This window comes from Schistocerca cancellata, chromosome 6 (genome assembly GCF_023864275.1).
Source record: "Schistocerca cancellata isolate TAMUIC-IGC-003103 chromosome 6, iqSchCanc2.1, whole genome shotgun sequence".
Lineage (NCBI taxonomy): Eukaryota > Metazoa > Arthropoda > Insecta > Orthoptera > Acrididae > Schistocerca > Schistocerca cancellata.
This window is the reverse complement of record NC_064631.1, coordinates 369,705,285-369,724,477: the sequence shown is the minus strand read 5'-3', so window position 1 is coordinate 369,724,477 and position 19,193 is coordinate 369,705,285. Positions and strand designations below refer to the sequence as shown.

General features: G+C 39.1%; 1 protein-coding gene across 1 annotated transcript in view; it reads left to right on the top strand.

Annotated features, from left to right (window-relative positions):
• The window catches only part of LOC126191316 (bifunctional arginine demethylase and lysyl-hydroxylase JMJD6), a 124,762-nt gene that overhangs the window by 57,556 nt on the left and 48,013 nt on the right, over positions 1 to 19,193 (top strand). Inside the window, exon 4 of the mRNA XM_049932147.1 lies at positions 15,632 to 15,828. Coding sequence (XP_049788104.1) covers positions 15,632 to 15,828 — 197 coding nt within the window. The remainder of the gene's footprint in view (positions 1 to 15,631; positions 15,829 to 19,193) is intronic.

The window sequence follows — 19,193 nt, the reverse complement described above, 5'->3', positions numbered from 1 at the left end:
CAATACATTAGAAACAAGTCAACAATGGGTAGTTAGCTTTGTAGCTACATCCTTGCATTCATTTCAGAAAAAAATTAACACTTAAAAATACTGTATAATTATGCTAGGGACTGAAAAAGATTTTGTTATTCATCTTTACCGAAATTCATGTTATCAGGTAAAACTTTGTATAAGAACTAATATATTACTGTCGGGGCCAATATATTTTGCATGTTAAGTGCAAGACGGGCATGAAAGGGAAGCAGCGGTTGGGAAGGGAGTGAGACAGGGTTGTAGCCTCTCCCCAATGTTATTCAATTTGTATATTGAGCAAGCAGTGAAGGAAACAAAATAAAAATTCAGAGTAGGTATTAAAATCCATGGAGAAGAAATAAAAACTTTGAGGTTCGCCGATGACATTGTAATTCTGTCGGAGACAGCAAAGGACTTGGAAGAGCAGGTGAACGGAATGGACAGTGTCTTGAAAGGAGGATATAAGATGAACATCAACAAAAACAAAATGAGGGTAATGGAATGTAGTCAGATTAAATCAGATGATGCTGAGGGAATTAGATTAGGAAATGAGACACTTAAAGTAGTAGATGAGTTTTGCTATTTGGGGAGCAAAATTACTGATGATGGTGGAAGTAGAGATGATGTAAAACGTAGACTGGCAATGGTAAGGAAAGCATTTCTGAAGAAGAGAAATTTGTTAACATCAAGTATAGATTTAAGTGTCAGGAAGTCGTTTCTGAAAGTATTTGTATGGAGTGTAGCCATGTATGGAAGTGAAACATGGACAATAAATAGTTTGGACAAGAAGAGAATAGAAGCTTTTGAAATGTGATGCTAGAGAAAATGCTGAAGATTAGATGGGTAGATCATGTAACTAATGAGGAGGTACTGAACAGAATTGGGGAGAAGAGGAATTTGTGGTACAACATGACTAGGTAAAAGAACTGGTTGGTAGGACATGTTCTGAGGCATCAAGGGATTACCAATTTAGTATTGGAGGGCAGTGTGGAGGGTAAAAATCGTAGAGGTAGACCAAGAGATGAATACACTAAGCAGATTCAGAAGGATGTGGGTTGCAGTAAGTACTGGGAGATGAAGAAGCTTGCACAGGATAGGGTAGCATGGAGAGCTGCATCAAACCAGTCTCAGGACTGAAAACCACAACAACAACAACAACAAGTGCAAGTTCATGTTAATGAAGTTGTACTGTATAATTAAATGGACTGTTATATATTTCAAATCACATTTAACTACTCTCAGATTTTGGAACTGTATTACACAATGATTGCACACTTTTTCTTCACAAGCAGAATTAATTAATGTTGAATTTTTGGATTAAATTTTTATTGTGATTACAGCATTTGTTATTTTTGAAGCCATTTGACTTCCATTGCTGACTATGCCTTCAAACGTGCCCATATACTGTAATATTATAAGGAATGTTATGCATGTCCTGACAGAAATAAGGAATGCAGGTAATAAGATTAAAGCTGTATGGGACATTGTCAAATGGGAGACATGACAGCCAGTGTGTGTTAAGGACTCCATAACAGTTAAACTAAATGTCAATGTTGTGATTGATAACTCACGAGTTTCAAGTACGTTTAACAATTACTTTCTAAATGTAGCAGTAAACATGGGTTAAATGGTTCAAACAATGGAAAGTCCAGGTTGAAATATCAACAGTATTATGAACAGGATAGATTGCTACTTAACTTAATGATGGCACATTGAGTTGCTGAAAGGCATGATGAACAAATTGCTACATAAGCTTACAGCCAAATTTTTCTTCAGAAAAGAGAAACACACTCACATTCACACAACCAAGCACACCTCACACACACGACTGCTACCTGCAGCCATTCCGGCCTGACTGCAGTCTGGACAGAGAAAAGGGTTGTGTGTGTGAGTTATGTTTGCATGTGTGAATGTGTGTGCATTTCTCTTTTCTGAAGAAGGCTTTGGCCGATATGTAGCAATCTTTTCATCATACCTATCTGTAATTCAGTATGTCATCTTTATGAATTAAATGGTTGAGTTGAAAAAGCAAGATAGTATATTAAAAATATCATTCCCCAACACTTCAAGCAGCTAGAAGTAGCACCAACATTCCTCACTGAGATTAATGTATCACAGAAATTAATATAATTACAGAAATTCTAAAAAATAAACGCTCATGTGAGGTTGATGGAATTTCAGACAGAATTCTGAAAAGTTATTCCAACTTAGGAAGCTTTTCTTATTTATTGCTTTAGCTTTTTATTACTTCAAATACAATTATACATCAATTCATTCATTTACTTATTCAAGTTTCAGTTTGAAAAAAAATTGGCTGCTCCTTTTATTATAATGCTCAGGTGCTACTTTATCTAAGACTTCAAGCAAAAAATTAATGTAACATTACGTAGATCTGTTCTGTACAGTCATTAGAGTTAATTCTATTAAATTATGAAACAGAATTTCTGTCGAAAAAACTATTAAATTATGAGATGAGGCTGATGACAAGTACTTGCCTTTAAGGAGAGAAATATTTAGTATTGCCAATAGAAACAGAAAAAAATAGAAGACACTATCATGGCTTTCAAAATTATTGGTTCCTTCCCCAGGGGGAGAAAAGAATGAGAAAGATGAGTGAGAAAAATGGTTGAGATTATTTGGAACTTACATCCCTTAAATCCAGATATTCTAATCAGTTGTAATGTTTAAGGAATCTATTTATGCTTCTTGCTTTGTGCTTGTGAATAGCACAGTTTCTCCTAATTCACTCTTGTTATTAACCATAAGTACCATTATGAAGATATGTATTGGCACGCACATGTGAGAATTCACATGTGAGGCTTCTGCAAGATGTTAATATATAATGCCCACTTCTGTAGAATAAATACTTTTTGACCTTAGTAACATTACCCTGAAGATTACACCTTAGGGCGGCATATTTTGAGTGATGCATGAAACATTTTAAACAACTAACTAAGTACCTAGTGAATATGATATTGTTGCTTGTTTGGATTGTGTGCTGTAGTTCTGATGCGTGTACAACAGCGAAATTTTCTGACAAATTTGTGAACAATTTATTTTTTCTAGTAGTTGCGGTAATATTCACTCTTTGTTCTGGTTGCTTATGTCTTATTGATGAAGTATCCAATATGAAGCCAAAGGAAGCCATTCAGAAAATAATACATGTATGATCACAATGTGTATACAACCATTGTAAGAACTGTTTTTGAGAGAGGTCAGAGAAGGTGAAAATCATAAATGTTTGGACCATTGCTTGTGATTTCTTTCATGTTGTTGTTGTTGTGTCTTCAGTCCTGAAACTGGTTTGATGCAGCTCTCCATGCTAATCTATCCTGTGCAAGCTCCTTCATCTCCCAGTACCTACTGCAACCTATATCCTTCTGAATCTGCTTAGTGTAATCATCTCCTGGTCTCCCTCTACGATTTTTACCCTCCACGCTGCCCTCCAATGCTAAATTTGTGATCCCTTGATGCCTCAGAACATTTCCTACCAACCGATCCCGTCTTCTAGTCAAGTTGTGCCACAAACTTCTCTTCTCCCCAATGCTATTCAATACATCCTCATTAGTTACGTGGTCTACCCAGCTAATCTTCAACATTCTTCTGTAGCACCTCATTTGGAAAGCTTCTATTCTCTTCTTGTCCAAACTATTTATTGTCCATGTTTCACTTCCATACATGGCTACACTCCATTTCCTGACACTTAAATCTATAATCGATGTTAACAAGTTTCTCTTCTTCAGAAACGCTTTCCTTGCCATTGCCAGTCTACATTTTATATCCTCTCTACTTTGACCATCATCAGTTATTTTGTTCCCCAAATAGCAAAACTCCTTTACTACTTTAAGTGTCTTTTTTCCTAATCTAATTCCCTCAGCATCACCCGACTTAATTCGACTACATTCCATTATCCTCGTTTTGCTTTTGTTGATGTTCATCTTAAATCCTCCTTTCAAGACACTGTCCATTCTTTTCAACTGCTCTTCCAAGTCCTTTGCTGTCTCTGATAGAATTACAGTGTCATCAGCGAACCTCAAAGTTTTTATTTCTTCTCCATGGATTTTAATACCCACTCTGACTTCTTCTTTTGTTTCCTTTACTGCTTGCTCAATATACAGATTGAATAACATTGGGGAGAGGCTACAATCCTGTAACACTCCCTTCCCAACCACTGATTCCCTTTCATGTCCATAGACTCCTATAACTGCCATCTGGTTGCTGTACAAATTGTAAATAGCCTTTCGCTCCCTGTATTTTACCCCTGCCACCTTTAGAATTTGAAACATTGTTAAAAGCTTTCTCTAAGTCTACAAATGCTAGAAACGTAGGTTTGCCTTTCCTTAATCTTTCTTCTAAGATAAGTCATAGGGTCAGTATTGCCTCACGTGTTCCAACATTTCTACGGAATCCAAACTGATCTTCCCTGAGGTCGGCTTCTACCAGTTTTTCCATTCGTCTGTAGATAATTTGCGTTAGTATTTTGCAGCTGTGACATATTAAACTGATTGTTCAGTAATTTTCACATCTGTCAACACCTGCTTTCTTTAGGATTGGAATTATTATATTCTTCTTGAAGTCTGAGGGTATTTCGCCTGTCTCGTTTATCTTGCTCACCAGATGGTAGAGTTTTGTCAGCACTGGCTCTCCGAAGGCAGTCAGTAGTTCTAATGGAATGTTGTCTACTCCCGGGGCCTTGTTTTGACTCAGGTCTTTCAGTGCTCTGTCAAACTCTTCACGCAGTATCGTATCTCCCATTTCATCATCATCTACATCCTCTTCCATTTCCATAATATTGTCCTCAAGCACATCGCCCTTGTATAAACCCTCTATATACTCCTTCCACCTTTCTGCTTTCCCCTCTTTGCTTAGAACTGGGTTTCCATCTGAGCTCTTGATATTCATACAAGTGGTTCTCTTTTCTCCAAAGGTCTCTTTAATTTTCCTGTAGGCTGTATCTATCTTACCCCTAGTGAGATATGCCTGTACATCCTTACATTTGTCCTCTAGCCATGCCTGCTTAGCCATTTTGCACTTCCTGTCGATCTCATTTTTGAGACATTTGTATTCCTTTTTGCCTGCTTCATTTACTGCATTTTTATATTTTCTCCTTTCATCAGTTAAATTCAATATTTCTTCTGTTACCCAAGGATTTCTACTAGCTCTCTTCTTTTTACCTACTTGATCCTCTGCTGCCTTCACTACTTCATCCCTCAAAGCTACCCATTCGTCTTCTACTGTATTTCTTTCCCCCATTCCTGTCAATTGTTCCCTTATACTGTCCCTGAAACTCTGTACAACCTCTGGTTTAGTCAGTTTATCCAGGTCCCATCTCCTTAAATTCCCACCTTTTTGCAATTTCTTCAGTTTTGATCTACAGTTCATAACCAATAGATTGTGGTCAGAGTCCACATCTGTCCCTGGAAATGTCCTACAATTGAAAACCTGGTTCCTAAATCTCTGTCTTACCATTATATAATCTGTCTGATACCTTTTAGTATCTCCAGGATTCTTCCATGTATACAACCTTCTTTTATGATTCTTGAACCAAGTGTTAGCTATGATTAAGTTATGCTCTGTGCAAAATTCTAACAGACGGCTTCCTCCTTCATTTCTTAGCCCCAATCCATATTCACCTACTATGTTTCCTTCTCTCCCTTTTCCTACTCTCGAATTCCAGTCACCCATGACTATTAAATTTTCGCCTCCCTTCACTACCTGAATAATTTCTTTTATCTTGTCATACATTTCTTCAATTTCTTCGTCATCTGCAGAGCTAGTTGGCATATAAACTTGTACCACTGTAGTAGGCATGGGCTTCGTGTCTATCTTGGCCACTATAATACGTTCACTATGCTGTTTGTAGTTGCTTAACCGCCCTCCTATTTTTTTATTCATTATTAAACCTACTCCTGCATTACCCCTATTTGATTTTGTATTTATAACCCTGTATTCACCTGACCAAAAGTCTTGTTCCTCCTGCCACCAAACTTCACTAATTCCCACTATATCTAACTTTACCTATCCATTTCCCTTTTTAAATTTTCTAACCTACCTGCCCGATTAAGGGATCTGACATTCCACACTCCGACCCGTAGAATGCCACTTTTCTTTCTCCTCATAACAACGTCCTCTTGAGTAGTCCCCGCCCGGAGATCCGAATGGGGGACTATTTTACCTCCGGAATATTTTACCTAAGAGGACGTCATCAGCATTTAACCATACAGTAAAGCTGCATGCCCTTGGGAAAAATTACGGCTGTAGTTTCCCCTTGCTTTCAGCCGTTCGCAGTACCACAACAGCAAGGCCGTTTTGGTTAGTGCTACAAGGCCAGATCAGTCAATCATCTAGCCTGTTGCCCCTGCAACTACTGAAAAGGCTGCTGCCCCTCTTCAGGAACCACACGTTTGTCGGGCCTCTCAACAGATACCCCTCCGTTGTGGTTGCATCTACGGTACGGCTATCTGTATCGTTGAGGCACGCAAGCCTCCCCACCAACGGCAAGGTCCATGGTTCATGGGAGGGGGATTTCTTGCAGAAAGGTGAAAATCATCCAGTTGACCTGATATTAATTGTTATTTTTCCAAGTATAACAAATGCTGGGTTGGTTCACAGCTGATCTCTGTTTCTGAGGATCTTGACATCGATGGGAAATTAGATCTTTTACAAGCCTAACTCTGTGTGCATATTTCTTATAGTTTTGTTGCCTTTTAACTGATATTATGTCCTCATAGTCCTTGTATTTTGTAATTGGATCTCTTTTAATGCACTGACATGAACCTCTCTGTTTTATCTCTTGATATATTTTCTGGTTTATCAGTACTTAAAAACGTATATTCTTGTCTAAAGATGGAAATCCAGGTCTGGTACCTCAAACTTCCCAGCGAAACTGACAGACTAGTTCTTTCATCAGCCTTTGTTGGATTGTGGTTTGAAAACATGAGCATGGCATAAAATTACTTAACTACGTTATTCATAATTTTTTGAGGACAACAGACTTGAAAGCACGTGCATAGCAACATCTATGAACACTTGTGACATTACATGGCTGTAAAATTGGAATCTCAAGATGCCCCCTCAATTTTCACAAACAGTTTGAGAATTAAATCTTAAACTTGTGGTTCTAGGATCAAGGTCCAAATCCATTAACATATTTCTTGTGTTTTGATGCAGGAAGAATCTTCATCAGTACATCAGCCATTGTATCTTCTGTTGGATGATATTCCAGTTTCAGTGGATACTCTTGTAGAGCTTGCTGTATGAAGTGATATTTTATACGAATGTGCTTTGTCTTTAAATGAAAAACTGTCTGATTGATATTGAAAAGGGTGATGTATGATTGTTTCTCTCCTTCATGAATGTTGACAGGTAGACCACTTCCATTGCTGCTTCATTGAGGCTCATGTACTAGGCTTCAGTTGATAAAAGAGCAATGGCTCTGCTTGTGTGAACACCATGAGATTGCTAATCTCGATGAAGTGAAGTAGTAGCCAGTTTATGGCCTTCTATCAACACTGGAACTTCCCCAATCAGCATCTGCAAAACATAAGATTCCTTCCTTATCCTTATTGCTAGTCAGTTCCCTGTCTATGGTTCCTTTGAGGTATCTAAGCCTTTTGCCAGGAACAAAATTATGGCTATTATTGTACTCCACGTAGCATAAGTCGGTTCAAGTACAGTGGTGATGTACATCGGTGCTCCTTCCAGGTCTCTGTATTTGTAGCTGTTGCACCCAACTTGCTCCCAGTTGTCAATGGCTCTTGCACTCATCCATTTCGAATCAGTGTAAAACTTGTCTGAAATAGCCATTTTGACACAATGTAATTTTGTCAACAAATTGGTTTACCTCAGTGCCCAGATAGCATCTTACGGCACCGAGATCCTCGATATTAAGTCTGGCAGAGAACTCACTCTTCATTTGTTTCCTCCTTTCGGAGTCTGCTGAAAAGATAATAATGTCATCTACATAAAGGAGTAGGAAGACTGGACATTTTCATATAATATTTAAAAGACATGTGGCTCTGAATTGATGTTATGGTCGCATTCAACTTGGCATGCTACCGAAGACCAGCTTTGTGCCGCACATAAATGGCTTTTTTAAGTTTACACCCTTTATCACCAGATTCCAATATTTGGAGCACGTCACTTGCCTTCTTGGCTATGATTGTCTTTCTCCGCCTCTCTCATCTTTTGTAATGCTCTACCGGCAAGTCCAAGAGCCTCATGAATATTTCTGTGTCAGTTCTGCAATTTAGAAATGCAGTGGTGATATGCAGTTGAGAGAGACACAAGTCAAATTTGACTGAGAGAACCATGAGTAATCTAAGTGATCACTGCTTGTAACTCAGAGAGAATGTTTCTCCAAAGTCGTCTCCTGGTGCAGCTATTTTGCTTTTCTCCTCAGCAAATATCCATCACTATTGTATTTATTCCTCAAAACAGTCCTACAGTCACTTACCGTTTTATTTGTTTATCTGTCTGCAATGTCTGCTGTATCATTTTTCACTGGTGACCTAATTTCATCATACATAGCTTTCAACCACTCTTGATAATCTGAACCACATAATGGATTGTTGACATTGACTTCTGTTGCAAAGTTAATATCGTGAACTGAAACATTTGATGAGTCTACATAGAGGAACTCTGGGTCAAGTTTAAAAAAATGGTTGACTATGCACAGGATAGATATGTACCCAGTAGAACAGTTCATAATGGGAGGGAACCTCTGTGGTATACATCACTGTGAAGAAAATTTTAAAGAAACAGAGATACTGCATAATAGTTGTAAAACAAAGCATAGGGCTATCGATAGAGATATGCTGAATGAAACACATTTGGCTGTCAAGAGAGCAATGTGTGATGACTTCAGTGACTACCGTAAGAGAATATTTTTCAAGTGATCTGTTGCTGAACTCAGAGAAATTCTGGTCATTTGTGAAGGTTGTTAGTGGTACCAAAGTTAGTGTCCAGGCCCTAGTGAATGAGAGAGGAACTGAAACTGAGGATAGCAAAGCAAAAGCTGAAATTATTAACTCTGCTTTCAAATGTTCCTTTAGAAAGGAAATCCCAGGAGATTTGCCCTAACTTTGTCCTCGTACCATTGAAAAGATGAATGAAATAAGTATTAGTGTCAGTGGTATTGAGAAACAGCTGAAATCGATAAAACTGAAAGCTCTAGGACTTGATGCAATCCATGTCAGATTTTATACTGAATAGACAGCCGAGTTAGCCCCACTTCTAAGGATAATCAATCGTAGATCCCTTGAACAAAAAACTGAAATGTCCCCTTTCAACAATTGTACAAGACTGTGCTTAAACTGACACACAATATTTTTAGCGCAACGCAATCTGACTTTCAAAAATCCCTACAAAAGAATGGCCCTGACTAATATTAATCTATACCTTTCACAAATCACTTACCTCACCAAAAATCTCCGTTACTCGAACTACTGCAATACAGCGAGCGCCACTATTGCCAGCTAAATAAAAGATTCAAACTACGGAAGGCACTAACTACTGATAGGCATAGTTAGCAAATGAAAGATTTTAATAGAGAACAAACAATGTATTTACCTTAATGATCATAATATATATAGCAGTTCATAATATCCAGTATAACAAATTTCAAAACTCCGCCATCTCTCTCCTCACATCCACCACTGCTGGCGGCTCACCTCCAACTGCGCAACGCTACGCGCTGTTCACATCCAGCTGCCACTGCCCAACACTACAATGGCCGACAACAATGCAAACCAGCCACAGACTGCACACAGCACAGCCAGTGATTTTCATATAGAGTGCTACGTAACGTTGCCAATAAGAAAACATAAACAGCCTACTTACATAAAGAAAACATAAACAGCCTACTTACAAAACCTCGCCCAGTTCTTGGAAAAAGGCACAGGTCACACCCGTATACAAGAAGGGCAGTATAAGTGATTCACAAAACTACAGTCTAATATCCATTATATCGATTTGTCGTAGAATCTTAGAATATATTCTGAGCTCATACATAACGAGGTATCTCTAACAGAATGACTTCCTCAGTGCCAACCATCATGGATTTCAAAAACAGATCATGTGAAACGTAACTCGCACTTTTCTCACATGACATACTGAAAGCTTTGGATCAAGGCAATCAAGTAAATGCTGTATTTCTTGATTTCCAAAAAGCATTTGACTCAGTACCACAGTTATGCTTATTCAAAAGAATTATCATATGGGGTATCATGTAAAATTTGTGACTGAATTAAGGACTTTCTGGTAGGGAGGATGCGACATGTTAACTTGGATGGACAGTGTTCGTCAGAAGTAACTTAGAGTGTGCCCCAGGGAACTGTGTTGCGACCCTTGCTGTTCATGTTGTATATTAATGATCTTGCAGATATTAATAGTAAAACCAAGCTTTTTGCAGATGATGCAGTTATCTGTAATGAAGTACTATTTGAAAGAAGCTGCATAATATTGAGTCAGATCTTAATAAGATTTCAAAGTGGTGCAGAGATTGCCAACTTGCTTTAAATGTTCAGAAATGTTAAATTATGCACTTCTCAAAACACACAAACTTAGTATTCCAGGACTATAATGTCAATAAGTCAGTTGGAATCAGCCAACACATTGTAGGGATATGAAATGGAATGATCAGATAGGTTCAGTTGTGGGTAAAGCAGGTGGTAGACTTCGGTTTAATGGTAGAATATTGGGAAAGTGCAGTCAATCATCAACAAAGGAGATTGCTTACAAATCACTTGTGCGACCTGTTGCAGAATATTGCTGAAGTGTGTAGGACCCATACCAGATAAGACTAACAGGGAATATTGAACGTATACAGAGAAGGGCAGCACAAATGGTCACAGGTTTGTTAATCCATGGGAGAATGTCACGGAGATACTGAAGGAACTAAACTGGAAGACCCGTGAAGATAGACATAAACTGTCCTGAGAGAGTTCGTTAACAAGGTTTTAAGAACCAATTTTACTCTAGTCAAATACTACACCCCTCTGCATATTGCTCACCTAGGGGCCATGAGGATAAGATTAGAATAATTACTGCATGCACAGAGCCATTCAACCGATCATTCTTCCTGCATTTCGTAAATGAATGGAACGGGAATAAATCTTAATAACTCGTACAATGAGACATACCCCTACCATGCATCTCACGGTGGTTTGCAGAGTATAGCTGTAGGTGTAGTCTACATGTGGCAGAAACTGTTGAGCAGGTGTCATCATTGGGGATGAATTCTTGGCCTGCAGTGATCGGAAGCCCACATACCTTAGTTGGATGCCCCCTTTCCCATGTCTACACTAGCTTTGATCTTCCACCTCCAATTTTTGTCGTCATGTTGAACTCATTGCTCAGAGGCGCAATAAGTATTTCTTCAAACCATTGAATTTTTCATTGTCTAGCAATGATTCCGATTCAGTGTTTTTGTCACCAATGAAATCTCCTGGCCCTGAATTTATTTTGTGATGCCCTCTCTTTGGTGGTGATCTGGTTCTTCTTCATAAGTTTGTTCGGGCTCAAAACTGTCATGATCAAGGAACCTCACATCTCGTGACGTGTGAATCCTATGATTACTTGGTACCCACACACAATAGTCTTTCAGTCAGAGTAGTGTACAAAAATCCCTCCTTTGCCTTTAGTATCAAACTTTCTGTGCTTGGCGATTTATCGTGGATGACATTTTGACCAAATGTACAAAGATCAGATAGGTCAGGTTTTCTCTTCAGCCATTTTTTGTATGGAGTTCCATCAGACAATCCTGTGGTTGAGCAAAAATTTCAGCTGTAGTCCGCTATGTTGATGGTTTCAGAACAAAATGATGTTGGTAGTCCTGGCTCGAGCAACAAATAATGATCCATTTTGACCTACAAATGTCCTGATTTTTCAACTATGTTTTTGAATTCAGCATATTTGTTGGCACCTTCTCCTTTGTCAGAGAAATAGATTTGCTGTGGTCATCTAAAAAGGTAAAAAGGAAAAAGAAAAAAAATCTTGCACTGTCTATGTTTAAATCTACATACATACTTTGCAGGCCACCTTATAGTGTATGGCTAATTATTTCCATTCCATTTGCTAATAGAATAAGGGAAAAATGACTGTCTACAAGCATCCATATGGGCCCTAATTTCACTTGTCTAATCTTCATGGTCCTTATGCAAAATTATAGTGACAATAGTAGAATCTTCCCTCCAAGGATTCCCATGTGATTTTACAAAGCATCTCCATAATACTTGCATACCGATCGAACCGACTGGTAAAAAAATCTAGCAGCATGTCTCTGATTTGCTTTTATGTCTTCCTACCTGTTGGGGATCCCAAACACTCACGCAGTACTCAAGAATGGGTTGCACCAGCATTTATATGCCGTCTCTTTTATAGATGAGCTACACTTTCCCAAAATTCTCCCAATAAAATGAAGTTGAGCATTTGCCTTCACTACTACCAACCTGATGTGGTCATTCCATTTTGTATCGCTTTGCAATGTTATGCCAAAATATTCTGTATTTGAACATTATCGAATTGTTTTTCCTACTTATCTGCAGTAACATACATTTTTCTACACAAACTAGAAATTTTGATTGAGTCATCTTGTATCCTCGTACAGTCATTCAACTTTGACACCTTACCATACACCACGGCATCATCAGCCAAACAATCGCAGATTGCTGCCCACCCTGTTTGCCAAATCATTTATGTATGCTTTCCAGGACACCCCTGACAATAGCCTTGTCTCTGATTAAAAGTTGCTGCTAAGGACAATTTACTGGGTTCTATTACTTAAAAAGTCCTCGAGCTACCTAGATATCTGGGAACCTAATCCGTATGCTTGGACCTTCATCAACAGCCGGCAGTGGTGCACCGTGTCAAATTCTTTCCAGATATTTAGGAATATGGAATCTGCCTGTTGCCCTCCATACATGGTTTTTAGGATATCATGTGAGAGAAGGGCAAGCTGAGTTTCACCAGAGCAATGCTTTCTAAATCTGTGATGATTTGTGAACAGAAGCTTTTCCATCTCAATGAAATTTATTGTATTATACCTGAGAATGTGTTCAAGAAACACCTTGGAAATTTCTTTCATTGGCCCACAGACATCAGAGACAATTAATTCCACAACGGAATGTCTGTGATTTTCCTTAAAGAAATATAGAGCTTCTGGTGAGATTGGCATCACTGAACTTGAAACCTATTGCATATTTGTTTTTGAGCGTTTTGATCCTATCTCACAAATTCAAGTGGTCTAATCGAGCTTCTCGCTTTTCGTAACTTTTGGCTCAGCAACGGTTCACACCTTTGGATCATTTTCTGGTAAATGAAACCAGCTACGCACTCATTTTGCAATCACTTTGACTTTACCATTAGTATTTCATATAAATGCATGATTTTTCTCAAATGTCGATGTCTACAACTTTTGCTGCTGAAAGGAATTTGTGCAGAGTTTTGGCATATATAAAGTGTTTTCAGCATTATAGAGTTGGCGTCATTTGCTGCAATTGGGAAGTGTATGTCACCTTGAGGTGTTAGCTATTGTCTGCAAGTATTAAATTCTCTTGTATTTCTGTCACATGTATAAACACTTTTGGATTGTTGCACATGCATGATGTGATGCACTGTCTACACACAAAAAAATACTAGATTCATAAACTTCAGAGCAGACTCATTCATAGAGAGAAAACAATGAGCTTTGTCGACTTTGTTCTCTCTCACAGAGTTTCTTCTTGAAAAAACACACATTTTCCTTGTGTCCTTTCTTGTTACAAAAGCTGCAATTTTATGTTGATTTTCCCACTTTTTCACTAGTTCACAAAACGTTTACCCGCTTTAACAAACATTGTAACACTTACATTTTCACTAGCTTTCTGAATCCTTACATTGTGTTCTTCAAGATTTTTGCTTTTAGTGGCTCAACATCTAGTTGAGTGTCATGGGATTCAATAGCACATCTAACATTGTGATTACTACCTGAAAGACTGTAGAGCATCACTATTGGCAATAGATCACTGTTTATGTCGACATCCATTGCTTGTAACTCGTCCACAACATCGAAGAATTCAGTAAGGTGATGATTTACATCATCGCTAGTTTTCATTTAAGAAATGTGATGGTGCATGAGGTGTTTGAGCATCTTGCATTGGGTGCATAATTGATTCTATTTTAAACCATACTTTATGTGATGTAATGCAGTGTTTTACTTTCTTCGGCTCACTGGGAATGGTGGATCAAACCAAGTGTACTTTTCTGTCAGTCACGAGCCATGCTCTTTACACAGCTTTTGCAATAGTGATCATTTGTCCTTTGCCAGTCACTGCGGGTTGCAGTATGTCTCCAGATACACATTGCCATGTATGATTTTTTTTTTTTATGAGTAGTGCTTCTAATTGTATTCTCCATGTGTTGAGATTATTGCATGACAGCGTTTCCAGTCAAATTCCATGTGCAGCAGTCATATGTGGTATATTTGTCATGTTACTGAACTTGTGTATTCCCACACTTTTAAGCTTACAAATTTAGTTTTGTATAATCGAAAATGTCACTTTTACTGATCACATGATCTTGGTCCATAACCTTTTAGGGTTGTGGTTTGAAAATACAGGGACAATATGTAATTACTAGACTACTTTATTCATAATTAACTATGTGGAGGATAACACAGAACTGAGAACAACATAATTGAAAGTGTGCACATAGCATCTACGGACACCAATGATATTTTCATGGCAGTAAAATTTTAATCTCAGCAGCCTTCCCTGTTCAAGTCACTATCCAAAAAATTGCCTTACTGTTCTTCATTCCAAGACATTGTCTTATATGAATATCACGATCTGTTTTGTGCTGATAAAAACATGGCTGCCAGCTTCATTCTTGTGGCGGGTGGAAATGATAGGTTATGCTTTGACTTTACAGCTGACAGCCTTGGCAAGTGCAAGAGTTTTCCTCATGAAAGAAGACGAAAAGATGTATATATATAAATTTCCTTGACAACAGGTTTTCCTCATGCTCTTATTTCTGGAATAAAAATAAGCATTAGTTGCACAATTTACATCCTGTTTTATTCTGCCGTAAATGCACATAAGTACCAGTGCACAAATGGCTCGAAAGGATATAAATATCTTGTACTGTAACTACTTTCAAGCAGTCTTAACTTTTTGTGTTTCTAATTCACAGATGGGTTATTGTAAAATTGCATGACACTCTTATGTTAGATGTAAAACATTTGAAGAAGACGTCTGTTTTATCTAAATTAACTAAGGATTTGATTATGTGATAAGTGTGCCCCACATGTGTTGCAAGAGGTGGAGCTACTGTATTCGCTGTGAGCACCAGATCTTTCATGAGGACATTACTATACAAATGATTTCAGTTGTCCTGCTTGATTAGTGTTTGAGCTCATTGTTTGAAGCGTCATTTCCACCCTCCTCACAAAAACACCAGGCGTTGTTTACGCAGCCACAAATTGTAAATTTTTTCACCTTTTATAATATAAGTTAGTTCCATACCTGTTTTACCAAGTATTTCATACAAATCTTCTGTACCACGGCTAAACTCCTAGAATGTAGCATAAGTATAAATAAATTGTGGTCTGACCCAACTGGATCACTTAATTGTATTCTTTCAGCACCCTCGTAGGCGACGGTTGCTGGAGGACTATGAAGTTCCAGAATACTTCCAAGATGACTTATTCCAGCATGCTGGAGAAGAGCGTCGTCCCCCCTATCGTTGGTTTGTCATGGGACCAGCTAGATCAGGCACTGGTATTCATATTGATCCACTTGGAACATCTGCTTGGAATGCTCTTATATCTGGTCACAAAAGGTTTGTTGCCTCTTCCTTTCATAAATATTAACATATCCCAAATTGTTCGTGAGGTATAGCACTGTAGATAGAGGTCTGCGCAGATGCAGACTTCCCCAGTAATAATATGTTTGTTTGCTTAACTGTCTTTCACAGCAGCAATTATAATAATTTTTATTGTTTTTTTTCTGTCTTATGCTAACTGCAAATAATAATTTTTTTACCAGGTGCATTTAGCTTTCATTTCTAAAGCATTTTCAGTGGGCACAGTATATTTGCTTCTTGTGTACATATTCTGCAAACCACTGTTTTTCCTTCGTTGTTAGCAATGACTAAAGAAAACTGTGATTCTTCAACTTCTCCCGGCGTATTTCTTGCTCGAACAGTCCACGGGTGTACTGCCGGTCCATAGTGTCCCATGGGCACAATATTTCAGCGATCAGACATGTCGTCGTCGTCGTCGTCAGGTGCGCTGACGAACTGAGCTCCTGAGGGCGGGCTGGCGTCCTAAATCCCCTTCCCCTGCGAGGCATTCTCTCCACAGTCCTCGGCCGCACATCGGCGATCGCTGAGAGGCTGGCATCAACATCTGTGGTGGTGGCGTCGGTGTAACTGCCACTTCCGTCCTGGTCACTCATTCGTTTCCTTTGCTGAGCCTCTTTTTAATTTGAATCAGCCCAATTGTCAGCAACATTAGGGCACCTACATATTTGCTGGCCAACTACCTGGCAGAACTACTAAGCCCTTACGTGGGTAAATGCCCTCATCACATTCGGAATTCTATGGATTTCATAAAACGTCCCAAGAACTTCAAGCTGAAAGACTCAGATATCCTAGTGAGTTTTGACATTGATTCATTATTCACCAGGGTACCTCTTCGAGAGTCAGTTGAGCACATTGCACAGAAATTTTCGTCTGTGGTCGCGAATTTCTGTATGGAGTATTTCGAGGAGGAAGCTGTGGCATCATCCAAATGAAAACCTACTTGTTTTCTACGTTATGTTGATGACACATTCGTGATATGGCCCCATGTAAGGGACAAGCTCCTAGACTTCTTTACACACCTGAACTCCATAATCCGAATATCAAATTCACTATGGAGACCGAAGCAGAAGGAAGTTTGCCATTCCTGGACGTCACGCTCAAAAGAAGAGTGGATGGCACCCTGGGCCATGAGGTATACAGGAAGAAAATGCACACCGGCCTGTATTTGCATGCAAATAGCTGCCACCACCCTTCACAGAGGAATGGGGTACTAAAAATACTGGTGCACAGGGTGCGCACCATCTCGGACGCAGAGTGTCTGCCCCATGAGCTGGAACACCTCAAAACTGTATTTCGGAAAAACGGGTACTCGGAATGGCAGATCAGACGTGCGCTCCGCCCCACCTCTACAGTACAGCGTGTGGAGATGGACGAAGTCACGGAGGAAGAGATAGCCACTACCTATATACCATATGCTGGCACGCTATCGGGGAAAATAGGACAAATATTGAGGAAACACAGAGTAGAAGCTGTCTTTTTGCCTGCCCAATAAAACATTAACATTATTGGGAAGTGTCAAAGACGATCTTGGTTTGCAGAAGGCCGGCATATACCAGATTCCCTGTGAGTGTGGGAAGACCTACATTGGACAGACAGTGCCCACCATCTAAGATCGTTGCTGATAACATCAGAGGCACACTCGACTTATGTACCCCAGCAAGTCGGCAGTCGCAGAGCACTGTTTGTCCGAAAATCACGAAATGGACTGCCAACATACCAGGGTCTTGGCAAAGACATCTAAATACTGGGACAGCATCGTTAGAGAAGCTATCGAAATTTGCACCAGGGACGGACTAATCAACAGAAATTGTGGCTATAACCTCAGCAAGGCACAGGAACCAGCACTGAGTCTAATTAAAAAGAGGCTCAGCAAAGAAAACGAACGAGTGACCAGGGCAAACGAGGCAGTTACACCGATGCCACCAAAGACGCCGACACCAGCCTCTCAGCAATTGCCGATGCGCGGACCACGGCACGGAGAGAACGCCTCGCGGGGGAAGGGGATTTAGGATGGCCGCCCACCCTCAGGAGCTCAGTTCATCTGCGCACCTTATGATGGCGACATGTCTGATCGCCGAAATATTGTGCTGGTTGGACACTATGGACCGGCAGTACACCCGTGGACTGTTCAAGGGCTAAAGAAAACTGGTTTTACATTTACTCATGCCAGTTTTCCCCTTTTCAGTTCTTCTTTTTGTTAAGCTGCATTGATGTTTTTTCTCCACACTTTTGTAAAACTTCAGAAGACCTCCATGTGTACTTGGGGGGGGGGGGGGGGGGTGAGAACACTTAAACCAGAAAAAGAATGGTACTTTTTCAAAAGCCACTGAAGTAATAATTATTTGTGCTTACATGTATCTGAGTGCCTCCCATCAATCATCTGTTTGTGTGTGGTGGCCTTTGCTCATTTCTGTTTAATAACGTAAAATAATCAAATAAATTTTTATTAATAGTAACAAGTGTGCTGAAAGCAATTAATGTAAACAGTCTACAACAGTATTCCCAGATGCTGGTAGAGTTTCTGTCTGGGTGAATTTTTCTCATTGTGGAAGTATTATTAACCCAGATAACCCTGACATCCTTCTGGAAGGACAACGTAACTCACTGTTGAAGTTACTTATTTTTGCGAATAACGAATTGTTGCAACGGACTGTGACACATTGTTATATGAAGTAGGCAGAGTCAGTTGCGCGCTGCGACAGTCAATTTGACGCTGTCGTTCATAGTGAGTGAGAAACTGTGTCTTGAAAATAGGGCCGATTTTACCATCGACGAACTGACTGACCTTGTCATCGATGGGTATGTATATTTTCTTTCATATTGCGTCAATAATTCTGAAACTTGTCATATAATATCTTAAAGAATTAACTTATATTATTTATGGGTTCATATTATGATTGAAAGTTTTCGTCATTTGTAATTCAATAATGTTTTCAACCGTCCTTCCAGAAGGAAGTCAGGGTAATATGTTATCATTTTGTATTCACAGAAAAGATATACACTTATGGAACTTTTGGACATGCTAGAATCAAAAGATGAGGAAATACCTAATACTGTTGTAAATGTAACATTACACCTCCTCTAAATTCAACTGATGACGTAACAGGTGAAGATTTGGGTGCTGAAGAAAATCCAAGTGTAGATAAATTACCAGCAAGTCAGCTCAATGCTACTGCGCTACATGACCTAAAAGAGAGGGGTGTGGAAGTAACAGGAACAATAATTGGAAACAGAGTTAAGAATTGTACTCTATCATCTGTAGATAAAATGATAAAAGAAAATAGAGGATCATATGAATTTTTTTCTGACTCAGCATCTGGGATTTCAATTGTACGTTGGAA